We start from the raw sequence: 25,433 nt of genomic DNA on the forward strand, positions 1-25,433 counted from the left end.
GATATCAAATCCAAACTCTTCTTCTTCTTAAGCAATGCTTTAAAAGAAGAAAGCCATTTCCCCCTGGTTTCTGTCCATGGCTGGTTTGGATTTCCAGCCCAAGACACAGAACACCCCTCAGGATCACAGCAAGCATCAGTCTTCTTCCCAGGCCCCCCAGCTGCATTAAAAAGAGGCACCTGCTCCATGGTCCTGCAGGCAGGCAAAGTGCAGTATTGACTGTTTACAAACTCAAAAAGCACACACAGTCTTAAGTACAGTAATATTTGCAAAACAGCAAACAATTTAAAGTGTACACAAATCAGGCTGCCCAGATTCAGAGAACAGATGAAAAACCTATCAACAAGAAGGGCAAGTCCATGGTTCTTTGGCATTCTCCTTAGGCAAGTGGATCCACACACACACACACATCCCTTGTCCTCATTTGCTGTTCAGTGGCGCCATCATTTGGGTCCTCTGGACCATTTGCATGGGGTGGAGGCAGGGGTGTCAAGGGAAGGGAAGCAGCAGCAGCACAAGTGAGCAGAGACACCCAGCGAGCAAGAGGGATGAAGCTCCAGCATGTGGGTTAATGGAAATCTGACAGTCACCACACATTTCATTTAATTGGTTTTGCTGTTGAGGCAGTCCTCAGTTTCGCCGTCCTAAGGTAGAACCATGTAAAATCTCTATGGCGCAAGCAGGATCAGGCCCCTCCTAGCCTGATGCCCTACCTGAATCCCAGAACTGAGTGCAGGAAGCAGAGGGTGAGGCAGAAATCCAGTTTGCTCTCGCTTGGCTTTATCTCTTAGAACACTTAAAATAACTTGGGAGTTAAAGCAGCAGCAGCAGTCAGCTTCAGATGGTGCCCGGCCACTGATGGCATGTGCTCTACAGAGATGGTCCACCATAACTGTAATAAACCCTAAAGAAGCCCCTTCCAGCAGTCTGCATTTCTAAACATATTTAGCAATAATTCATTTGTTTGGCTTTTTAATGGAACCAATATTTCCTCTCCAAGATCAATACTGTCATAACTATATTGGAAAATTAAATTATAGCAACTTCATTTACATTTTTTAAAGCACCATGAAAATTATTCCGAGGCAGGACCTAATCAATGTTATGGACTTGAAATGTGCCACTCTGCATGAAGCTATAAAAAAAGATTAATGTACATTTTTACAAGAAATTAGTAGCTTAATGAAGTGGATAAAAACTCTGTCACAATTTTTATTGGATCTAAATTGCATTGTAGTGGAGGTACAGTAAGTGCCTAACACGTAATGACAGGATGACTCATGGCGAGAAATGGAAGGGTAATTTGCCCTCAACTGACACAAAACCAGGGCATTAACATCACAGCCGTTTTGAGCCAAGGGAAGTTGCCTGCTTTCATTGCACAGCAGGGGCAGAGCTTTAAACAAGAACTGTTAACTTGAGAATTATCGATCGCTCCTTCTGTGAAATGATGAAATTGGGGTGTTTAAAAAAAGTACATCTCAACTAACTGTTGGCACCACGACAGAAGCCAATGGGCAGAGCCGACTCAGCATGCAGAGACATCCCAGAAAGCTACCATCCGGCTGGGCTTGGATTTGCAGCCAAACTGCAAGGCAACAAGGACTGAAGCAGACAGTCACACAATCCCACCTAAGTTTGGAAGAGCAGCATCCTAAGCAAGAGAAACCCTCAGCAGGAGGCAATCAAAGCAGGAGGTGTTTAAAAATAAACACACTCCCAAAAGCAATATTTTCAATAACTTGTGATCTTTACCCGACTCTGGGAAGACCCACACATTTCAAACATGGTGTCAGGGCTGCCTCAGGTCTCAGCTCACAATAGACCAACGCCAGGCTCTTCTTATATACAAGGATGTTTATTGCAGTTCATTATCGGTTCCACAACCGAGGCGCGCAGCCCCGCGTCTCTTAGGCTAGACGTTTGAAGTCCCCTCTGAATCGGTCCCGCCCCTACACCAGCTTAAGAGGCTTGTGCTAGTCCACCTCTTCCTGTCTTTCCTTTTCCGCAGGGTCTTTCTGCCCCCCTGGGTTCCTTCCCTCCTGCTCTCTCCTGAAGCGGATTCCTCAGATGCCTGTTCCCCCCTCCTTCGTGCTTTGGGGCCAGGCTCCTCCTCCGGGCTCTCTCCATTTCCGCGCGCCTCCACATTTGAACTTGGCGCACGTTCGCTACCCCTGACCTTCCTCTTGACACTTACACTACTCCCTGTACTACTCTCCACCTCTTCCAGCAGGACGTCCTGCCCCGATCTCCTTCCCCTGTCTCCATCCTGCTCCGCTCCGTGTGTCACACTGGGAACTCCACTCTCTTCACTTCGTTCCTGCTGGGAAGCCGGACCCGATCCCCCACTCCTACTCGGGGTTTCCCTGCTGCTTCCCTGCTCCTGGCAGGTCCCCCCTGTGACCCCCCTTGGCCTGACTAGGGGCACCCCCTTCTGGGAATCCTCCGATTCACTTGAGAGACTCATGGAAGACCTCAAGTCATTGCCATCCTCTTCCTCACTGTCCTGGGATTCTTCCCCATCGCTCTCCGTCTCCCCCCTCACCTGTGCCTCTGTCTCTGAACCCCTGACACATGGCAACGAGTCTTGCTGCTCAAATGCCTTCCAAGTAGAAGAGGCAAGCCAAGCACCAAGGTCAAGAATGCTCAGAGGGAGAGTTCTAGGCCTGAGCCATGAGTCCCGGCCAGAAGGAAGCAGGGAGCAGCTAGAGAATCACTCCAGTAACACACCAGGGCACCCACAGTCTGCCTCAATGATTAAGGGAGGTCAAGAATCCCAAAGGGCCCCTGCAGTAGATTCTATTATGGGGGGACCCCAAGAGCTCCCAACACTACGGTAGAGAGCAGAACACTGGAAAATTCAGGCCAAGTGCCAAACTGGTCCTGCTGCCTTGGCAGCCTTGGACTTTGCTACCTAAATAATCTCCCCATGAAGGGACCACGTAGCTTTGCAAAGCTGCCCTTTGCCTCAGGCACCAGCATTTATCTTACTTAGCTGACGCCAACAACGTACGCAAAATGTGAAGCATTTGCCTGGGCCAAAGTGACCCTAGAAGATTTCTGCCGAGTGCAGCTAAAAGAAAGCCTTGTTGACATGTGGGCAACCCCTTGGGCAATTTCTGGGATGGTGGGAGGGGGAAAGCTCTGGACTCTCTCTGCCTGCAGAACCACCCTAGCTAGGCCTGAGCATTTTTGTTCTGAAGGAAAACCCCACCGCTGCTTGTGCTTCCAGAAAGGCTGAAACCTAACACTTCACACCAACAAGACAAAAGAGCCACTCACATCCGTCACTTGGCTTTGTTACCCATTCCTGGCCTGTCGTGGAACCCTTTCCAGCTATCCCTCGGCCTTTTTATGCCACCGGAGCGAGTCAGGTCTCACGCAAATGGAAACCCACCCCATGTGGGATGTTGCCAGGCCCACAGGAGTTCCAGGCACAAGACGAAAGGGGTCCCCCGAACAGGTGCCAAAAGTGAAGGGGCAGGCAAGCAGCCTCTGGTGTAACCCTCCAATCAAGGCTTTGATCATCAGCAGTTGAGCAAAGGACGACCAGGGTATCAGCCAGGAAAAGCTCCTTTCTGCCTTGGAATGAGCCTGTCGGCTCAAGACACATACACGGAGCAGCATTGCCACCTTGTGGGTGAATGGCGGAAACAAGATTTCTTCCTCGCCCTGGCAGCCACCCAGATTTAGGTGGTTCCAAAAATATACCGGACTGAGATGGTCACATTTATTTACTGCATACAGAAGAATCATAGAATTGTAGAGTTGGAAGGGATAACCAGGGTCCAACCTCCTGAAATGCAGGAATCTTTTCCCCAATGTGGGGCTTGAACCCACAACCTTGAGAATTAAGAGTCTCATGCTCTGCTCACTGAGCTATAGCCAGACCCAACCCATAGAAGATTTTCTTAGAGATGCTTACAAAAAGAAACAAAAAATACGATATAAAATAAAACCACCAATTAACACACAAAACAGGCCCAGGCAGAAGTTGTCTAAAAAGGCCTGGGTGACTAGAAAGGTCGCATTGGAAGTGTGGGGTCCAAGTGCTAGATCTAACCAACTGCCTGCAAAAGTTATGGGGAAAGGAGTTGACTATTGGGGCGAGCCCAGAGCAACCTCTGGTTCAGAAACTTTGCCTTGTGCCAACCTCGCCAGACCACTCTGCAGCCCAGAGACCCAAGGGCGCTCTATCAAGATCAGTCCCAGCTGCTGCTGCAAAGGCACCACTCTTGTCCAACTCTTTGCTGAAGTGGAGTCCAGGCCATTGATTGATTGAGACTTGAGTGACTGAGAGTGGCATGTTTGTATGGTGGTTTGTGTGAGACACACAGAGAGAGATCTGTCTCTGCATGTGAGAGAAATATAGATGTATATGAGGGTGGGGGAGAAGAGATGCACTCGGGCAGAGACCCACACATCTGCGCTGTGTGTAAAAGAAAGAAAGAAAGAAAGAAAGAAAGAAAGAAAGAAAGAAAGAAAGAAAGAAAATGTGGTGTGAGAGAAGGCGAGATGTATGTGTGTAGCTGTGTATATGTGAAGGATATGGGGAGGGGGGAGATATGCATGAGTTTCTATGGAGTGTCTGAATATGGCGAGTGCAATTATCTATTTATTAAAATATTTGAATGCTATTATCATAAAAAATATATCAAAATGGTTTACAGCAATAAAAACTCATATAAACCATACCATAAGCTGAATGTAGGACAGCATTCTTACTATTTTTCTGTAGTATGTATTTTATCTTATGGAACACTAAACTTTTATAGTGGTACCTCAGGTTAAGTACTTAATTTGTTCTGGAGGTCTGTTCTTAACCTGAAACTGTTCTTAACTGAAGCACCACTTTAGCTAATGGAGCCTCCTGCTGCCGCTGCACCGCCAGAGCACAATTTCTGTTCTCATCCTGAAGCAAAGTTCTTAACCTGAGGTACTATTTCTGGGTTAGTGGAGTCTGTAACCTGAAGCATATGCAACCTGAAGCGTCTGTAACCCCAGGTACCACTGTGTGCTTCTTTTTGAGCCCTGTGGCATTTCATGGGAGCATTAAGGTAAAATCCTCAATTATTGAGTTTACAAACATAAAAATACAGTGGCAGTGGTAGCTTGGGTTACACACACTTCAGGTTACATATGCTTCAGGTTAGACTCCGCTAACCCAGAAATATTACCTCAGATTAAGAACTTTGCTTCAGGACGAGAACAGAAATTGTGCAGCAGCAGCGCAGCAGCAGCAGCGGGAGACCCCATTAGCTAAAGTGGTGCTTTAGGTTAAAAACAGTTTCAGGTTAAGAACAGACCTCCAGAATGAATTAAGTACTTAACCCGAGGTAACACTGTATTTAGGAGGGCAGCCAATCTTACAAGTGCCAAGTCAGGGGGAGAGACTACGTGCTTGCTGGGCTATGCCAGCTTCCCTCTAAGTTCTTCCTAATCTTGGGATGTCACAAACATGCCTCTTCCCACAACGACCCTGCAGCAAACCCTACACCCAGTTTCCTTGAATGGGGAAATCCATTTCCCAACACGCTTACCTTCCAGCCTTATATCACCCGAGTCTCTGGGACCCAAACGCACCCTGCACACACCTGTCCGACAGGTGGCCAAGTCTCTTTTTGCTAAGCTGCCTAAGTTCGCCCAAAGGTCAGCCTCTAAGGCCTGCAATAATGCAATAACCTCCCTCAGAGAGGTTGCAGACTTTTGGCAGAATGCTTCCCATCTACCATCCCTGTCTCAAGAGAAAGGTGGTGGGCAAGAAGCATCCAATAACAAGGTTGTGCTCTTCCACAGGAAGTGGATTCTTCTGCTTGCCTAAATGATGTCCTTCCCTTACACTGTGTAGTGCAAGGAAGGTGTCAGGTGCTTGCAGGAGAGACAGGTGCTCTTCCCCTCCTGCAAGCATGGAAGCGGTAGGGGCCACTTGAGTTGGAGGCCCACCTGCAGAACACATGTGCGCCATCAAGGTCCCTGCTTGGGGTAACTGGAAAGCTCACAAGCCAGGATGGATAACCATTCCCTGTTTAACTCAAGCACCTGGGACTTGAGGGCATATGCCCATCATAGAACCGTAGAGTTGGAAGAGATCCCAAGGGTCATCTAGTCCAATCCCCTGCAATGCAGGAATCCCTGCTCAATAATCCCCGACGGATGGCCATCCAACCTCTGCTTAAAACCCTCCAAGGAAGGAGAATCCACCACCTTCCAAGGGAGTCAGTTCCACTGTCAAACAGCTCTTCACAATATATCTATACTGCTCTTCATCCGAGGGCTATCACTACAGTATATGGCAGTTCCAGCAACATACCATGGCTATTAGCTATTTCAGTACAATGAATTCATCTAATTCCGCTTAGGTCAGTCCTCAAAGATCTAGTTTTTACTTTCTGTGTACCACAAGCTGCTTTGAGCACATTTTATTTTGTGGAAAGGTGCATACAAATTAGAGGCTAATCTAAAGTGATGTGATCCAGAGAATCTTTAGGAAAACAGAGCTTGCAGAAATGCTTAAGTGTTTAAGTGATTTCTATTTTTTAAAAAATAAAATACTTGCTAGGCTTTAAACACGTCTGTATAAAATAGTGTGCTATGGAGATAAACCTATCATGTGAACCACACAATCAGCCATCTGTGCGGCAGGCTCAGGACAGAGAGGAGTCCTTTCTTCCTTGCCACCTAATTCACTTGTTGCCAGCTTACTGGGGTTTTTCTCAGGAAGGATCATGAAGGAGAGTGCTATTAATCCTACTGGCCAAAAGAGAAGCTTCATGCTTGCAAGTACCAAGCACAATGGAGGCAAAGCTCGGGGGACAGCTTACACTTCAATAGTAAAGCAGACGGACCTGGGTCTGACCAAGCAAAGACTATTATGCAGTTGCTCAAGGCCTCTAAATTCACTTTCTCCTGAACAGCACCACACCTCCTGCCTTTCTGCTGAGTTCTTTGAGGAAAGACTTCCAAGCTCTGAAAGCGCCAAAAACTGTTCAGAAACTCTCTATAGAGTTCATATTTCAAAACATCCAGAGTGTGGTTGAAGTGACACAGTACTAATGGGGAAACAAGCAATTGCCACCATTTTTTTGCCATGGAGCACACTTGCTAGTGTTGCAAAGCAGAAGGTATAGCTTCTGCAGGGCATCCGTCGGCAGCTACAACTACCCAATTAATTCATCAGGAATAGCGTACTGACCTACAATGCCCTGTCCATGCATGGGTACAAAAACCAACAATTCACACATGCACTTAACTGAGAAAAGAGCTGTCAAGATAAAATGCATTTTATTAATGCGGACTACTGAGAAGTGAATCCCACAAGAGCCACCCGCCTCCCGAACAGTGCAAGGACACAGTCGGCTGCCGGCAACACCAGCCACCCTGTTAAAACTTTGGCGCGTCCACATTGACATCTGAGGAGAGAAAAGGTTCCATGGCTTGGGAATATACAAGCGTTGTCTGATGTGCACGAGGCCACAAGGGAAAGTCCACACACGAGTTGGAAGGGAGCTTCCATCCAATGGAATATGTGCAGAATATGGAGTTCAGGGAGGCCTTTGTATCTTCCTGACCTTGAGGTAAAGGCACTTCCTTGCCTGGTGAGCAGCTACAGAGAATTCTAGCAACCAGAGTTCAGTTGCACACCATATTTTACAAAAACTAACCTGTTATGCAATTGAAGCATAGCTTCAAAAAATGGAAAACGCACTTAAATCCAAACACATTAGCCACAACTGGGCAGAATTTGAATCATTTACTACAAAAAGCATCTTCAAGGACAAGTACAGGAACTGCTGCAGCAAATTGTTAAGTGGCCTGCCAACAAGCTTGAGAATGCAAGACAAGCATATTCTAAACCAGTTTCGAGCGACGAAGTTAAGGTTGCCAATTCTTGTCTTTTATCCTGTTCTCCAATAAAAAGAGAGCTTTGCGCTCAGTGGGTCTGCAGAGGGAAATGGCACCACTTGGCATCACATTCATTTCACAGAAGATGGAATTTTTTTAAGGGGTTAACCGCAATATGATATGATAAAACTCAAAGGATGGAATGTTTGAAATTGCGCTAAACTAAACTACAAGCTGTCATGTTTGAGTTTACGAACGCCAATTTCTTTGAAACGCAAATGCACTAACACTACGCATGTTTAAAAAAACACAAGGAATGCCGAGTGTCAAAACAGCTCAGTTCCGGGATCATCCATGCCCTGTTTTGTATCAAGGGAGATGTCGAAGCGGGGGAGGAAGCAGCCCCACTTCCAGGCCATTTCAGTTGTGCCACGCCTGCCACGATTGCAGCTCCACAAGGCAAAGTCCCGTCTCTTCCAGAATGCGCACACAGGAATGTATGGAGCCAGTTCTCTGTGCTGTCCATCCCCAACACACGGACACGGAGCAGGGAACACTTGGCCACCCGCCTTGGGTCCCCTCCACTAGACGACATTTCTAGGAGTGCCGTTATGAGTCACTGCTTTTAGACCAGGGATGTTTGCTTGATGGTTGCAGGATCGGTGGGAGGAAATGCCCACTTCAAAGACCTCGTGGATGGCCTTGCGGAAGCAGTGGAAATTGTAGTCTATTAAACCTGGGAGAGCAAGAGAAACAAACCACAGGTGACAATCAAGAGAAGGCAAAGCACAACCTCATCTGGGAGCCTGACTTACCGGAAGACCCTCAGCACCCTCTGCCATTCATTCTGGGTGTAAACCCCTTGACCCAGCTGTTCTGCGCAGCAGCAGACAGAAGCTCTACAGCTTCATCACAGTTACTGCCAAATGCATTCCAAAACACAGTTGACTAATAATAAATAATAATAATAAATTTTATTTATATCCCGCCCTCCCCAGCCAAAGCCGGGCTCAGGGCGGCTAACAACAATAAAACAGTACAAAGGTACAACATAAACAACATTCTAAAATCATTCATTATAAAAATTAATTAAACATGCCTATTCTTGTTTTAACATGCCTGACAGTATCCAGGCATGTTAGAAAGGGGCCCTGCTCTTCCAGCATCTCAGACTGCCTATCTAGTTGAGACACAAATAGCTACAACAACACAAAACACAACTCAACAACCCAAGAGGATGAGCAACTTTACATGCTCAGGCAGACACTCGTGCTGCTTCAGGGTTTGGATCCAAGCAGCAAAGATTGCATGGCAAATAAAGATTCAGTTGGATGGAAGCCCAAACCTGAGCTTCTTTAGTAAGAATAACTGGGACAGGATAAATGTAGAAACAGGCCCTTGATCTGCAACATGGTTTTAGAAGCGGGGAAGTCATCCAAAATGGATTTTGGAGTCAGCCAGCCTGGAAAAATTAATATAGGTTGAGTCTAGGGCAGAGTATGTGATTTCAGAGGCCCTGGAGCACTAGGCAGAGATGAGGAGGGCAGCACTAAGGAGGGCATCAAATAGCACAAGCTATTTGATGCAAGGGACACAAGAAAACAACAGCCTCCAATCACGTTTTACATTGCACTGAAAACACATCATGCAGAAGGAACTTTTCCGGAATGCTACCATAAGGAAACTCTCAGCATCCTCCTAAGCTTGCTGCCCTTTGCTTGAATCTTTGCAGCCCTTCCCCCCTTCTTCCAGGCTGTCACAAGCCCAGGCACACACTGCTCAGCTTCCACTTGAGGACTGACACCATAAAACTTTTGCTTGTGTACCTTATGATAGATTGTTTAGTTGTTTACTGATTCTGATTATATAATTTTGTATATTGTTTCCCTTTATTTTTATTTCCTTGTACCCCACTCTGAGGGATGCGGGTGGTGCTGTGGTCTAAACCACTGAGCCTAGGGCTTGCCCATCAGAAGGACGGCGGTACAAATCCCCATGACGGGGTGAGCTCCTGTTGCTCAGTCCCAGCTCCTGTCAACCTAGCAGTTCAAAAGCATGTCAAAGTGCAAGTAGATAAATAGGTACCACTCCGGCGGGAAGGTAAACAGCATTTCCATGTGCTGCTCTGGTTCACCAAAAGCGGCTTAGTCATGCTGGCCCCATGACCTGGAAGCTGTACGCCGGCTCCCTCGGCCAGTAAAGCAAGATGAGTGCTGCAACCCCAGAGTCGTCGACGACTGGACCTAACAGTCAGGGGTCCCTTTACCTTTTTTACCCCACTCTAGGCTATAAATACTGTAAATAAACAAGGTTGCAGAAGACTAATGAGCAGATTTGAAAACTTGCCCCAAGGGGATTTTGGTGAGTGCAGCTCACAGAGGATCAACTCTTCACAAATTGCAATTACCAGATTTGTGTGACCCCATAGAAGCTGGAGCCCAGGCACTCAATCGAGGGACACACCAATCTTCTTCCTCACCTTTGCGTTCAAAGCTTTCTTCTCTAAGGATGCACACCAAGGCCAGAAACTTGGTCACTTCTTTTAAATACAGCACAGTTGTGTTGTTGAGCTTGATGATGGCCATGGACTCCTTGTCGTAGGCACTGCCGCTCCCATCCTCCTTGAGCCTAGGGTTGTTTGAGACAGAAGGGACTGTTCAGGGCACACAATTAGCTAAGGACTTTGAGGCAGCATTTTAACAGTAATTGAATACTGGACTGAGGCATTAAACAGCAATGAGGATTGTGAGAATCTTGTGGACACCGTTTATCTTGAGTTCAGCAAAGCATTTAACAATGTACCACGATATTCTGATGAAGAAGCTAGCTAAATGCAGGACTGAAGATTCACAGCTGGTTGTAAAACTAGCCAAAAAGAAAATGCTCACCAACAGCTCCTCATCAAACTGGAGAGAAGTTTTGGAATGGGGTAGTGCAGGCCCCTAGCTTGGTCTGGTCCTCTCCACTGAATTAGATGGAGGGTGAAAGGAATTCTGATCAGATTTGCAAAGACTGAGAGGACAGCTAACACCTCCAAAGGCCAGAAGAAAATTCAAAGCAACCTTGATAAAAGGGCCAAAACAAAATGAAGTTCAAACGGGGGGTGGGGGGTGGAGTTCTATATTTAGGCAAATAAGATGCGTAGGTATAGGACTGGGGTGTGGGTGGGTGTGGGTGTGGAATATTAGATTTAGCAATAGTACGGAAAAGAGTTCGAGCTGACTGTAAGATGCATAATGTGAATGGGCAGCATACAAAAGGTTTTCCTCATTATTCAGTACAAATGAATATATTAAAATGTCTCAGTATCGTAAATAGAGAAAAATAGTTACACATGAATCCATCCACACACCTTCCTACTTTACATCACTCACTCAAAACAGACACTGCAATTTCTAGTACCCCTCCTTACTAGCAACAAAATCATACAGAAAATGTGTTTGAGTTTCACACCCAATATTCCAAAAGCCAGGGCTTCCTCAATGCTAGGTTTTCATTTTCTCATGACATTTGACAACGGATTTCCCTCTAAGCTACTTTAAGATTCTCTGAAATGCCATAGAAGCACCACATGGTACTTACCCATATATACAAGAAACATCAATGACTACATCTATCATGTCGCAACAAAGCTCGTATGACTGCATATCAACAGGCGAACTATCCGTTGCAATATAGATCTTGCTGACGACATCAAAGAGAAAAGCTTTTTCAATACCAGAATTCTACAAGAAGAAAAAACAAGTTAAAATGGTTGTCTCACATACTGAACTATTTCTCAGCTTACTGGCGACTCTTGTTTTACTTTTTTACTGGAGGCAGATGATCAGACAGGAAGGGGCCTTTCATCCCCACTCTAAGAATGCAAGGAAGAAGAGCTCAGCTGCTGGATCAGGCCAAAATCTGGCCCAGCATCCTGTTCTCTCCACAGTGGTTAACTAGATGCCCCAATGGGAAGCCCAAAGGTAGGACCCGAGTGCAAAAGCAGCAATACTCTTCCCACTTGAGACTCTCAGCAACTGGCTTCCAGAGGCAAACTACCTCCAATGGCGGAGGCAAAGCACAGACATCCAGAAATTTGTCTGATCTCCTTTCAAAGACACCCAGGCAGCCACCACTATCTCCTGCAGGAAATGAAGATGGTGGCCTCACATTAGCCAAACCTACCTCAAGACACCACCGCCAGTGCTTCAAATAGCACACTGTGCCAGTTGCAAAACTGACAGCCATACCACCAGTTTAATTTTCAAACTGGTGGTAGTGATGGGGCATCTGTTGTCCATTTTGCAGTCTGAAATGAAGGCACCCGAAACAACTAAACACGCTCAGAAGGTAAAAAAAACTGGCTATCTTTTTATAAAGTGACAAGCAAGGCTCTCTAGTAGTGGATTCTGCTTTGAGGAATGTCTTGTCCACATTTGCTGCCATCTCCAAAGATATCAGTCGACTATTTAGGAAAATATTGGCTGTGCCTTTTAGGAGGCCTACTAAATCCCAAGTCTATTATGCTGCACAAGCGCTTGCTTTATTTCACTGGCGTTTTATTATACACATTGCGGGGTGTGTGTGTAAATAGGTTGGATAAAACCTTACCCTTTTACACAGCCCTCCAGATGTTTTGAGACTACAATTCCCATCATCCTTGACCACTGGTCCTGCTAGGTAGGGATCATGGGAGCTGTAGGCCAAAAACATCTGGAGGGCCGAGTCTGAGGAAGCCTGTACTAGACTCTTGTTTTAAAAAATATAAAGTGCAAAGGTGGAAGCTTAAATCTTAAGGGGACGTAAATCTTTTTCTTGCTGATTAAAATGTCTTGTTATAAATAAACGCAATTATTCTGTCTACGGAGGATATAAGCCTATAGAACCTCCAACCCACCTTCAAAATCTTCCCTTTGCAGAGAGCATCTCATCGTCTAAAATGCCATTGGACACCTGGCCACTGGCTAGAGCTGAAGAGAAAAGCTATTTGCTCACAAAAGCCCCGACTGAGCACAAGCTGCTATTGCAGGTGCTGTAATGAAGAAGTCTAGCATAGATCATGGTTTGAGAGCTCCCCAACTGCTGGAGCCCGCAGAGAACTACACACGTTTTTGAAGCAAAAGCCTTACTTCCAAGTTCTAACCAAGTATGCCAGTTACTCATTATTTCTTAGCAATATGTCTTCCAAATGAGAGCTTCTAAGCAAGTTCATACACTTACCAACCCAACAAAGCATTACTGCAACATTTAAAAACAAGTCATTGCATTCATTGCCTAATCTTCACTAAACGTTCCCAGGGCAGGGTACAAAAATATGACAATTAAAGTGCATGTACAACACCTACTTACTGATATAAAGATATTTAGCAGGTTTTCCAAAGTTGGCAACTGTGGAATGAGCTTCTGTACCACCTTGCTGAAGGCTTCAAATATAGAATGATCATAGATGCTGGTCAAATAAAAACTACAAAGCAGAACACTGTTATTAGCTATCAGAACAGTTCCAGGTTTAATTTGCTGCTTTGGCATACTGAAAGCAAAACTGAAGCATCAAGGAGGCCCACACTGAACAGCTTCAAATACATTTAACATACTCGGGAAATTCTTGTTTTTCTCTTTGTTCCCCTCAGTGATGAGATCATTGCTTCCAAAGATACCTTTTAAGGTGAAGACTAATTTGCATCTCAAAGAAACCTTGAGGGGGGAGATAACAAAGAGCAAAAGCAGTTTAACTATTTTTGCAGCCTCTCCTTATTGCACACAATAAGGAGCAACCCTTTTTCTAAACATTTCTCTTGAAATACAGAATATAATCAAGGGGCCAGACATACCTCAGGGGGGAGGGAATGCTGCAGGGCCACTACTGGAAAGAGCCTTCCCCCATAGGGACCAGTAGGAGGGCCTCATCTGCAGATCTCATGGCATGGACAGGTCTACACATGACAGTGGGTGTTCTTGTGGATATTTGGGGCCCAAGCCATCAAGGGCATTAAACCTAAGTGTGAGCACCATATTTAGGCCCAGAACAACATCTGCAGACAATGTTAACTGTTGTAAAATGGGAATTAGATGTGCTTGACCCACTACCCTATCAGCACCCTAGCTAATACGTTTTGCACAAATTGTAATTTCCATAATGTCTGGTTAAATTGAATGTACACTTTTTAAGACGACGCCAACAATAATCAACAGAGACTAATGATTTTTAAACACAACTACTCACAAAACCTGCAAATGATTAGTACCATCCTGAACTACATATTCCTCCTTTTTGTATGGAAGAGAAAATACCTCTTCTAACATTATGCAAATGCCCCCCTTCAGAACTACCTCTTTATTCATGTGTAGATTAAGACTCATATTATTAGTCAAGTAACAGCTGACCCCTTCTTGACCAATAGACTCACTATTGGTCTTAGCCACTCATAGCCAGTATTTGCATGCAAGGGAAGTCCCTAACTCAACTGAGGATTTGAGACCCATAGGCTACCCTCACTTGGTTTAACCAACCAGTTAAAAGTTGTTCCTGGGATGTGGCTGTTGTTGCATGCTGACAGCTTCTAGGGGCCACAGCTGAGAGCTGAGTGCAGTGTGAGGACCAAAGGTGGACAAACCACCCCAGAAGGAGCATGACATGCACCGCACCAGAGGTACTAATCCTCCCCTAACACCACATACACCCTGCATGTGCTGTAGAGGGAAGTGAGGGGCAGATGGGGCTCATCAACCTGGGAAGGTAGCCCATCTAGAAGGGAAATTCTGATCTTAAACCTCCGCTGCCTTGAGGGAGAAGAAAAGTCTAAGGAATAAACCCTACATAAATCCAAAGTGGAGTTAGATGACACCTTGCAACTCTTGCACCCAAGTTGGTGCCAAGCATCCTGTTCTGCTTTTCTTTGGACAACATCAGCAAGGTGGGGGGGTCGGGGTCCTGTCGTCTGTGCAGCCCACCACCTCCATACACACTGCCCAAGCTTGCACAGTGATTTGACTTCATCCCCGTAGACACACTTCATTGTCTCGAGACAAGCGAATGCCAACAACAACAACTGATTATTCAGGTGATGGTCCCAGCATTAAACAAGCCCTCAAAAATGCAGCTTCTCCAGATTTGGTCTCAAATGGGAGAAAATTGTGTCCAAATGAAGTCCACTTACCTAAGGTGAAGTTTTTCTAGCCCAGCATCACCAAGATCATCATTGGCTCTCTGATGAATATCTCTTTGAGTTTCTATTTTATGATCATCTGACAAACCATCAACTTTATGAATAAAAACCTCAAAGTTCATTTCTGGATTAATTTTGTAAGCTTTTGAGACTGTAATGTGCAACCTGGTTAATGCTTCCATGTAGTCATCCTGTAAGCAAAATATAATATGCATTCTTCAGTCAGAATTAAATGTACAGGCCATACATTACTAAGAAACGTAGTGATGTCCGCTTGTTGATATTTACAATTTACAATTACTATAATAGAAACAGACCTTGTGAGAATCCCAAGGATAATTCAGAATCAAAATAGTTCTATTCTTGACCAAATCTCATCCCAAAGCCTAAAAATACTGTTACAGAAACTGTTAAATTCAACCACAAACTGGTCTCTAAATGCTGGATTGTTTGCTTGAGCTGTGTTCTACCTTACTTAACACTGCCCAAATTACCCAGTAGTATTCCTATCTAATATGGTAATACCCCTGCACAATGTCATTCCTGCCGTTACCAGTATTTTAAAGGTTGTAATCTACTCTGAGCTGTGACCTGTTTAAAAGATAACAACAGACAGACTACAGCTACTTCAACACTTGATATTTATGTTCAGGATCATTGTTTGCAACATCCCCAGTACATCCTCCCCACCACTCACAGAGCAACCTACTCTGTTCCCCAAAGTCAAGCTTCATAATGACCTGTGCATCAATAACATAGATGAGGGCTCCAGTTCCCCTGAAGATCATCTCATAATCGAACGTTGGATCAAAAAAATCCATCTGTCCAGGAAAATCCCATATTTGGAAGTTCACAAAGGAGCTATTTGAAATATCATCTTTATAGATTTTGTTGGTACTCTCCAAGAATAAGGTTTCATTAGGAGACATTTTGTGGAACACCACCTGTTTGCAATAGAGAGCATACAACCATTATTTACTGTTTTGCTGTTTTACATTTCTATCCTTCCTTCCACTAAGGAACTCAAGAATCCTTGTTCTCTCCTCCACCCATCCATTTTATCTCCAAAATAACAAGAGGCACAACTCCCCCCTTCTCAGTGAGGATCAGGACTCAGAACCTGAATATGCATCTTTCTTCCAAGTCTCTTGCCTGAACCGCCAACTATGATGCTACCTTGAGGAGGAGCCAGTAAAGAAATGTCAGGCCTGTAGACATCTTGATGTGGAATAACAGGTTGAACGGTGGAGTATTAGGGTAAGAACTTGCCTTGTTCCACTTGGACACGAAGAAAAGAGATCTTGCTTATACCCCTGCAGGCTCCCCCCACCCCTTTAGTCCCCCTGCCCTCCCCAATCATGAGTGATTATTATTGTTAATAATAATAATAATACACCCAATTATATCCCACATTCTTCTAAAGATTTCAAGGTGGCGCATATGATTCCCCCTCCCCATTTTATCCCCACAACAATCCTGTGAAGTAGGAGTTTGAACCCTGGTTTCCGCTCAGGCCCTAGTCCGACCCTAAACTTCGATCTCCTCCCTCGTCGCTGTCCCGAAGCCCCCGGGGTGCTCCGGACACGACCCCACGCCAGGGAGGAGGGTGCCCTGCGCACCTTCTGGATCGACGATTTCCCGCTGCGGCGCAGCCCCATAAGCAAGATCCGAGGCTGCTTGGAGGAGTCGCCGCCCGCTCCGCCGCCCGAGCCGAGCCCGCAGTTGCTGCCCCCGCCGCCTCCTACGCCGCCGCTCCCGCCAGGACCCCCGATGATTCCTCCGCCGCCGGCGCTGCCGCCGCCCAGCTCGGCCCCGCCATCGATGTCCTCTTCGTCATCCTCCTCGTCGTCGTCGTCCTCCGCGCCGTAGCCGAAGTCCTTCGGGAAGGAATCCGCCGCCGCCGCTGCTGCCGCCGCCGCCGCCCCGAGGCTCCCGCCGGGCAGAGCCCCCGACGCTGGCTCCTCGACAGCACCAGGACCCGCCGCCGCCCCGAATTGCAGGGCCGCCATCACGAGCTGCCAAAGGCGCCCCCCACTCCGACAGCTCCTGAGCCCGCCCCCACCTCCCAACACCTCGCGCACCGATTGGCCCGCAGGAGCAAGAGGCATTCCCATTGGCCGAAAATGAGACGGCAGCGCGGCGCGTGACCGGAGGGGGGCGCGCGGGGACCGTGCTTTCAGCTACCTGTCCGGTAAGGAAGGGGCGCCCTTTGATGACGTCTGGGATCCGCCTTCCGGGCGACTTCCTGGTTTTGTCAAGGGAGCAGAAACAGTGGCGGCCTTGCATTTAGTGTTGTGTCACCTGCGGCGGCAGCAGCAAATTCATCGAACGTTTAGGATGTCCTTGTTTCGGCGTCGCGCACCGCCCTGGAATCGCGCGGAAGCGGGGGGCGGGGGGTTGGCCTCCACCCATTCGAAAGTTCTCCTGAGAAAGTGCGCTACGGCTGTGGAAGCCAATAAAGTGACACTCCCAAGCCCTCCCTCTCCTTCCCCCTTTCCACGGACTCACTAAAACAGCATGACCGGGAATTTTCTATGAGGAATAGCTGAAACTTCCAGCATCCCACTTGCGACCTTAATCTCATGGTCTCCTTGCACTGGGCTACAATTACTACATGTTGATTCTTTCACTGGCCAAAAAGAATTAAGATTACAGTTCTAAGCAGTCTTAATTGAGAATTGCAGGAGGATCTTGGGTTGCTGCTCCTGTTCTAAGGGAAGTTAGCTTCACCCTAGGAATATTAAGTGGCATTCAAGTCCAAGTCATTGGAAGTTTTTAAACAGAGGTTGGATGACTATTTGTCATGGTTGTTTGCTGAGATTCCTGCATTGCAGGGGGTTGGACTAGATGACCCTTGGGGTCTCTTCCAACCTGACAGTTCTATGACTCGCCACACCAATGTCTGTACCCTTATTTGTCTTTCATAAAAGCTTTCAACCCTCCAACAAAAAAAAATAGAAAGATTGCCCTGCTGTACAATGGATCCGCTTTTAAACAGTGCTTTTCTATTTAATGTTCTCTATTTTTTCAAGACAAGGTATTGAAAGATAATAGTCACCATGTTGACAAAAGCATATAAAGGAGACTTATTACTGCAAGAGTCAGGAACACTAGATTTGTGTGCTTCAGGGTCTTTTATTCAAGTAATACAAAAGGATCTTATTCCCCACGCTTCTCTTCTTGAGGTGGTTCATACTGAGCGAGCTGCAAAGAGAAAAGCCCTGATTAAGTCTCAGATCATTTTTGTTGTGTCAAAAAAGTATGCTATGGGTTGACACTCTTGTTGGTGTGAATACATTAGCAGTGCATAATAGTCCTTTGGCTTGCTTGCCAAACAAGTTACTAAGCTACCTTTATAAAGAAATTGTGATTTTAAAAGTATAGATCTGATTGACATTTGTATCAGTTGCTAGAATTTCAACAAGATGACAATAAAGATTACATTGTAAATAAGGGGACAATAAAGATGTACATTGGGAACAAGGGTGGAAGGAGACCAGCAGCACCTCTTATTTGCCATGAAGCTGCTGCAGAGGTGGCACTGGGGAGGGCTGCCAAGAAGACAGTAGATCCAGCCTCCAAGGAGCATGGAGCAGCTGTTAATGCTCTCACAGTGATGGTGGTGGCGGCAGCAGCAACAAACAATGCCTTCCCTGGAGGCTGGATCTGCCCCTGTGGGTCCTGCTGCCTGAGGTGGTCACTTCACCTTGCCTCATGGGTGAGGTGGCCCTGGGTCAGCAGCAGGAAACTGCCTGGATGAGCTTTGCACTCCATAAACACTGAACGCTTTACCTTTGCTTTTAGTTTCTTATTTTCTTCCAACATGGCTTCATACTTCTCTTTCATCTCTGCCACTTCCAAGCGAAGGGCTTCCACTTCAGGATTTTCTGGAGCAGTAGCTCCTAAATGATGTTTCATAAAGCTTTTAACCAAAAGTTAAGTTATTTGCTTGCTTGGATGATACTTCACTGTGCAACTGATGAGCTGCAGGCTGTGCTACTCACCAAGTTCTAAACTATGCCAGTTAACTCAGGTGCTGCCATCTGTTGGCACATCTACTTTTGTTTTTAGGATTACAGCCCACCAAAGTCAGGTTTACTCCTGAAAATAGTGAGTCATGCTGAGCTGAAAGGAGGCCTTTAGTGAGCCTCATAATTGGTGCCACAGCACTTTATCCTATAAGAGAACCAGGGACTCAGGGCTAGCTCAGGGCTGTACTCAGCTACTGTGGGAATCCATTTCCCTAGCTTGGCAGGGCTCCCCCCCCCCCATTATTCTCATCCCCATCAAGTAGGCTAGGCAAGTGAAGGATACTCCAAGGCACAGCTGGGTTTCTCCGGTTCTTCGTATAAGGCCACCAGGACTGCGGGAGGAGAAAAGAGAGAGAGGGAGGAAAGGAGAGAGGAGGCTGAGTGGCTCTCTCTGCCCCCTGGGAACATAGGCAACAGCTGCCTTATACTGAGCTAGACCACTCGTCCGTCTGGCACAGCATAGTCAGCACAGACTGGCAGTGGCAGCTCTCCAGCGTTTCAGGCAAGACTGGAGCTGGGACCTTCTGCATGCCAGGCAGGCGCTCTGCCTACTGAGCTCCGTCCCTGCCCTCCTCCTCCTCTTCGTCTTCCTCCTGCCCGGCTTACCTTTGGTGAGGCTGTCCATGACGCCGGACTTCTCCAGGTAGCGGCGGAACTGCTCCCTCTTGGAGTCGGCGGGCTGTAAGGGAGAGAATGAGGGAGTCAGGGGCTCGGGGGGGGGGGCTCCCGCGCTCCCTTGCCCGCCCCTCCTTCCATCTCTCCCTCCCTCCTTCCCCCTCCGCGGGCTCCCCACCTTGTAATTCGCCATGGGGTCCGCCGCCTGAGCCGGAAGTCAGACTGCGCCTGCGCTCCGCACCCTTTGTAAGCGACGCGGCGTCCGCGCGTCGCCATGGAGACCGGCGCTCCTCTTGCCGACGCCATCATAAACTTAGACGGGTAGACGTGCACGCTCCACGTTCACTGTGGCTCCGCTGCACCCTTCCCGCACGTTGTCCTGGAGGCGGCGCCCGCCACGGGAGAAAAAGGGTGTGTGGAGGCGAAGGTCGAACGCGGCCGAGGAGATCCCCTCTCCCCGCAGAGGCAACAGGGGAGAAGAAAGAGCAAAAGGGCACTCTATTTTTTCCTATCTCTATGGTTGTGCTGCCTCTCCCCGCAGATCCCGCCCTTCCCTGGAGGGGAAAGACAAAGGCCCCAAGGCAGCCCCGCCCTCCAGGAGCAGCGCTCAGACGCGGAGGTCCGTGGGCGCCCGCCTGTGGCTGCCCCCGCCGGCCGAGGCCTCCTTCCTGAGCGGGGGGAGTCCTGGGCCGCCGCTCCTGCCGCTCCTCCTCGCCCTGCCGCCGCCGCTGCCGCCCTTGCAGGGAGCCGAGCCTCCCGCCTGGCTCCCCTCGGCGGCGGCGCGAGTCCGGCCGTGGCCGGGCTGGAAGCTCCCTTCCTGGGGGCTCTGCTGTCCCCGCTCGCTGCCGGTGCTGGAGGGCGGGGAGCCGGCCGTGCTCGGCGCCGCCGTGGCCGAGGAGACGGCGCTGCCCGAGTCGCCGCCGCTGCAGGAGCCGCGCCGGGCACCGTTGGCGGGCGGCGGCGAGCGGGACGAGGAAGAGGAGCCGGCCGTCGCCTGGGCTGCGGCGCCGGGGCCGCTCTCCTTGGTGGTGGTGCTGCTGCTGCTGCTCCGCGTCGGGCTGCGAGGGTCGGGCGGCTGGTGGGCTTCGGCGGCGGCGGGTGGTGGGCCCTGGGCGAGGCGGTCGTCCGGGCGGGGTCCCCAGGGCGGGGGGTTTGGCTGCTGCTGGCCCAGCAGGGCGGAGCGCGGGCTGCCCCCGAGGGCCGAGGGCGAAGCGCTGCAGGAGCCCGTCCGGCAGCGCTTGCAGGCCAGGTGGGCGACTTCCAGGCCGTTGAGGGCGAGCGACACGACGGCGATGGCTTGCATGAAGAGCAGGAAGACGGTCTTCTCGGTGGGCCGGGAGACGAAGCAGTCGACCACGTTGGGGCACGGCGGCCGGCGGCACTGGTAGAGCGGCTCCAGCTGGAAGCCGTAGAGCAGGTACTGGCCCATCATGAAGGCCACCTCCAGGGCAGAGCGCATCAGGATGTGGGCCAGGTAGGTGCACATCAGCGAGCCCCTCAAGGGCGCTTTGCTCAGGCGCTTCTGCTCCAGCTGCCGCAGCTCCTTCTCCAGTCTCCGCCGATCCTCCGCCTTCTCTGGGGCTGTCGCCTCCAGCTCAGCCCTCACCTGGGCCTTCTTCTTCTGCCGCTCCTTCTCCAGGGTCCTCAGCCTGTACAAGGCATGGCCCATGTAGACCAAGGAGGGCGAAGAGACAAAGATCACCTGCAGGACCCAGTACCTGATGAGGGAGATGGGAAAGGCCTGGTCATAGCAGACGTTCCTGCAGCCGGGCTGCTCCGTGTTGCAAATGAAGTCTGCTTGCTCGTCGTCCCACACATCTTCAGCTGCCACGCCAAGGACCAGCATCCGGAAGATGAAGAGGATGGTCAGCCAGATCTTGCCAATTGTGGTAGAGTGGATGTGGACTTCCTCCAAAATGCCACCCAGGAAATTCCAGTCTCCCATGGCTATGCTGCCATTCTGACCCTAGAAGCCAGAGCAGAAAAAGAAATGGAAAATGGCCGTGTTTGGTGGGCACATGTTGAAAATGACAAAGGCAAAGTTGTCCCTTATCAACCAATTCCAAATGAACCTCTTCCGTCTACTCTGAATGCTTGATACTCCAGTCAGCTCTAAATAAATAGTTAGGGTCTATAAAAAGGATAAAAACATATACCCATCCATTTTCCTATACCATGCATATTTTTATACACCACTAGCATGTCTCTTCTTACTTGCCTTTTCTTTAAAAATGAAAAAGGCCCAAATGTTGCAATGATCACCTTGATAATTTTGGTTGCCTCTTTCCAACTCAATAAAATCCATTTTGAGATGAGCAACCAGAATTGTACACAGTATTTCAAGTGTGTTTGCACCACAGATTTGCATTACAACATGATATGGATAATTTATTTTCAATTCTTTCCTAATGATTCCAAACATGGAATTTATATTTTTCGCTGCTGCTGCACACTGAATCAACATCTTTTTAATTGACTACGACTCTAGGGCTTTGTTCCTGGTTAGTCCCTGCCAGTTCAGAGCCCACAGGCATATGTGCAGTTAGGAATTTTTTGCCCTAGTGTGTATCACTTTACATTTGTTTACATTGAATTTCATTTGCCATTTTACTGCCCATTCACCCAGTTTGGAAAAATTCTTTTGGAGCTTTTTTACATCCATTACTGTTTCTAACCATTCTGAATAATTGGGTATCATCAACAAACTTTGCTCCCTCACTGTTCATCTCTAACACCAGGTGATTTAGGAACAAGTTAAAAAACTGTGGTCCTAATACTGATCTTTTGGGATGCTTTCTACATCCCTCCATTGGGAGGCTTAAAATTCAATTTTGAAAAGTAGAATACTTTGAGCCTCCAACTTTCTAACAAGATTGAAAGATATCTCTACTTGTACAAAAACTACATGAGTCTCTACCAATATCTTCAGTAGTTGCATATAATGCACTATACATTAATTTGCATTTTGACCACAATTCAGATTTTCAGATTTTGCAAGCTTTGCTCCCTGGAAGAAGCTGGTAGCTTCTTGTATTTTGTTTCACTATTTTAATAGTGCACATACCTTTTCAGCTGAAAACAAATTCTGAAAGCCCAGTGGATTCTTGCAACTAGTTCACCTTCTGTATATTCCATAGGCATTACAAAACTGTACAGGTTTTTTTTTTTCTTCTTGGGAAAAAATGGAATGCGAGGACATAAATCAATCAGCCCTTTGCAGCCGCAGTTGCTTTTCAAAATTTCATTAGAAGCAAAATGATAATCGAGCTGTAAAAGCAAAAACCCCAGAATTGAAGAGATCAACCCTTGTGCCTTTGTGCAGTTTATTTTTCTTCTTGGATTTTCTGGTCCATCACAATTGCCATAGGCAAAAGGAAATAATCATCCAGGCTATGTTCAAATAACTGACCTCCACTCCCAGTTCTGGATAACAGGCTGGCAGGCTGCATCTCTTACCACCTTATTGGTACCAAGGGTGGTGTGAGCCACGGCTCTTCTTTTTATTCCATATCCAGAAACAGATAGCAAGAAACCCATAATCCACGTTAAGGCCATATATTAGGCCAACCAGCATGTCACAAAATTGGGCGCGATCCTATTGAGCTCTCCGGAACTCTTCATCACATGAGATGGTGAACAAAACAAGAGGCGGGAAACAGCTGGCAGGCACTGAAACCATGGGGTGGAGCCTGCATTTTGTCACAGGGTGGAAAGTGGGCAGGGGAAAGAGATGTTCGCATGAGGCTCTGCAGAGTTCATGTTGCCTTTGCTGTAGGAAAAAAGTTTCCCTGTGCCCTGCAGCAAAAGCTGTTGAATAATGATGGCTGGAATGGTATATAGAGAGGAAGATATTCTGGCAGGGCCAAGGAGACCAGTTTCAAATGTTATCTTCTCCAAATAAAAAGGTGGGGGTGCATCTTGGACTCATCAAGGTTTTTGAATCTTTAAATAGTTGAACTGCTTTTACTGATAATTTCATAGTTTTGTTGTAAACTGCTTTCAGGGGGGTTTTTTGTTGGGTTTTTTGCAATCAAACAGTATATAAATTTTATGAAATAAATAAGTAGTGTGAGCATTTTCAATTGAGCCCAAAAATGAACTGGCAGCCCTTTTGGACCAGTTGAAGTTTCCTAGTTGTCTTCAAGGGCAGCCATACATTACAGTAATCCAATCTGGAGGTAACCAGAGCATGTAGTATTGTGGCGAAGTCATCTCTGTCCGAAAGGAGCCATAGCTGGTGAACCAGCTGTAGATGGGAACCAGCACTCCTAGCCATTGAGGTAGCCTGGACTTCAAGGGACAATGTAGAGTAATAGTGTTTCTATAGTGCTTTAAAGTGTCTAAAAAACTCCACATGCTTCAAATCCTTCCAGTTCTCAGAAGATCTGAGCACAGGGGGGTGGAGAAAACTTTGTTCCAGGTCCAAAAGGCACTACATACTGCTGTAAGCCTGCAGCTGTGTTACCCTGAGTCCCTGGAAAGGAAGGAAAATTATGCTGTCTCTGTTTCTTTCCAGGCAGGTTCCCACAAAGTTCCCTGGGAATAAAATGCAGTCTCAAACACACACACACACACACCCATGCCCTGCCAGCAGCCTCTGGGAACAGTTTGTGTTTGCTGCATCACAGCGGGCACAGCAAGGAGTAGCCTGTAAAGGCAGATCAGCTGCTGGCTGATTTGTCCTTGGCTGCCTCCATCAGGTACCCCACTCACCTTCCACAGAAGAAAGGCCCATCACCTGAAAGGAACAAGAAACCCCATTTGTTTTAATTGAGAGTGATTATTGATTAATAGGGTAATTAATTGAAGTACCAATTGATGTTGTGAAATTGATGTTCAGTTCACAGCAGAAAACTCTGGGACCAAAGGAGTGGGGGTTTTTTACATTGGGTCTCAGGTGAGCTAGCCTGCCTGGTTCTTATGCAAGGTTTGCCTTCAGTGAAATGGGTTCTTGTCAGTAGTTTACTTTGTTTAGAGCAGGCATCAGCCCTCCAGCTGTTTTGGGACTACAATTCCCATCATCCCTGACCACTGGTCCTGTTAGCTAGGGATGATGGGAGTTGTAGCCCCAAAACAGCTGGAGACCAAGTTTGGGGATGCCTGGTTTAGAGCATGCCAATAGAGTTAAGGGCCTAGTCCCATGAGATGTCCTGGCCACAGAAAATCCAGTTGACACCCTGGCAGCCTCCTCAGAGGGCTGTACTGTACAGGGCTAGGCTAGCTTGGCAGACTTATCCCACCATTTACTGCTTGTTTCTTCACATGGCAGATAACTAAGGCAGTGTCTTTTCTTTCACCCTCTGGAGTCCTCTCTCCTTGGCGCCTGTGCATTCTTTTCTTTGAAACGGGAGGCAAGCAATATGCATCTACGCAGCTTCTAAATGGGCAGGGCCCAAAGTGCAAGCAAGAAGGCTGTTGCTTTCTGGAAGAGAACAATAACTAAACACATTGCCAATATTTAAATCAGTTGGTTAGCTCGTTTCTTTTCACTGGTATTGAACAGTCCTGGGCGATCGGAATTAGACAGGCACACAATAATGGCATACAAAAATAATTAGCTGGTTTCCAATTACTAGCAAGCCATGAGCACCTGTGATTCCTCCCGCCTTATTAATTTGCACAATTTAAGGAACATATTGCAGAGGACAAGCAAACAACCAGATGGAGAGAGCTCCCAGCAGCGGATCAATATCATGTTCTGGCACTGAGTAGCAATCAATCGGTCACGTCCGATTTCATAGTTAAATGAAACGAGGCCCCAGCGCAGTCAAATCCTCTGTGCCAGCCTCTCCTTCAC

The 25,433-nt window shown here is 47.5% G+C and overlaps 3 protein-coding genes and 1 long non-coding RNA gene across 5 annotated transcripts; all 4 read right to left on the reverse strand.

The window, feature by feature from the left end:
- Positions 1-1,188: 1,188 nt before the first annotated feature.
- Positions 1,189-1,784, reverse strand: LOC309537913. The gene is made up of 2 exons (XR_014222063.1): positions 1,601-1,784; positions 1,189-1,554 (listed from the first exon to the last, which is right to left on the reverse strand). It is a non-coding gene; the product is annotated as an uncharacterized lncRNA (long non-coding RNA).
- Positions 1,785-7,264: 5,480 nt separating this feature from the next.
- RRAGC (Ras related GTP binding C) lies at positions 7,265-17,037 on the reverse strand. 2 transcript variants are annotated; one of them, XM_082230783.1, is made up of 7 exons: positions 16,610-17,037; positions 15,731-15,934; positions 14,982-15,181; positions 13,174-13,288; positions 11,425-11,567; positions 10,322-10,470; positions 7,265-8,578 (listed from the first exon to the last, which is right to left on the reverse strand). In XM_082230783.1, exons 1-7 carry the CDS (start codon positions 16,997-16,999, stop codon positions 8,427-8,429), a joined length of 1,353 nt encoding a protein of 450 aa, XP_082086909.1. In that variant the 5' UTR covers positions 17,000-17,037; the 3' UTR covers positions 7,265-8,426. The 2 variants fall into 2 exon arrangements, with proteins under 2 accessions (XP_082086909.1, XP_082086908.1); XM_082230782.1 differs by having other exon boundaries at positions 10,250-10,470.
- A 1,068-nt stretch (positions 17,038-18,105) lies between these two features.
- On the reverse strand, positions 18,106-19,967 carry MYCBP (MYC binding protein). The gene is made up of 5 exons (XM_082233538.1): positions 19,815-19,967; positions 19,628-19,700; positions 19,305-19,353; positions 18,783-18,912; positions 18,106-18,194 (listed from the first exon to the last, which is right to left on the reverse strand). Exons 1-5 carry the CDS (start codon positions 19,827-19,829, stop codon positions 18,150-18,152), a joined length of 312 nt encoding a protein of 103 aa, XP_082089664.1. The 5' UTR covers positions 19,830-19,967; the 3' UTR covers positions 18,106-18,149.
- Positions 19,968-20,243: 276 nt separating this feature from the next.
- On the reverse strand, positions 20,244-22,480 carry GJA9 (gap junction protein alpha 9; the record flags this gene model as incomplete). Its single annotated transcript, XM_082232485.1, has 1 exon — positions 20,244-22,480. Exon 1 carries the CDS (start codon positions 21,579-21,581, stop codon positions 20,244-20,246), a length of 1,338 nt encoding a protein of 445 aa, XP_082088611.1. The 5' UTR covers positions 21,582-22,480.
- Between the last annotated feature and the right edge of the window lie 2,953 nt (positions 22,481-25,433).

This window comes from Podarcis vaucheri (assembly GCF_965113315.1).
Source record: "Podarcis vaucheri genome assembly, chromosome: 7".
NCBI classification, from domain to species: Eukaryota; Metazoa; Chordata; class Lepidosauria; order Squamata; family Lacertidae; genus Podarcis; species Podarcis vaucheri.

Excerpts from the sequence above, each read along its gene's own strand:
- RRAGC (XM_082230782.1), bottom strand. The coding sequence starts at position 16,999 with ATGGCGGCCCTGCAATTCGGGGCGGCGGCGGGTCCTGGTGCTGTCGAG. Across the intron at positions 15,182-15,730 it reads TCTATGTTATTGATGCACAG|GATGACTACATGGAAGCATT; the intron begins GTCATTATGAAG and ends TTTTGCTTACAG. Across the intron at positions 11,568-13,173 it reads TGCTAAATATCTTTATATCA|AATTCTGGTATTGAAAAAGC; the intron begins GTAAGTAGGTGT and ends TTCTTCTTGTAG.
- MYCBP (XM_082233538.1), bottom strand. Across the intron at positions 18,913-19,304 it reads AAACCCAGCTGTGCCTTGGA|CTTTATGAAACATCATTTAG; the intron begins GTATCCTTCACT and ends TTTGGTTAAAAG. Across the intron at positions 18,195-18,782 it reads ATAAGAAACTAAAAGCAAAG|CTCGCTCAGTATGAACCACC; the intron begins GTAAAGCGTTCA and ends TTCTCTTTGCAG.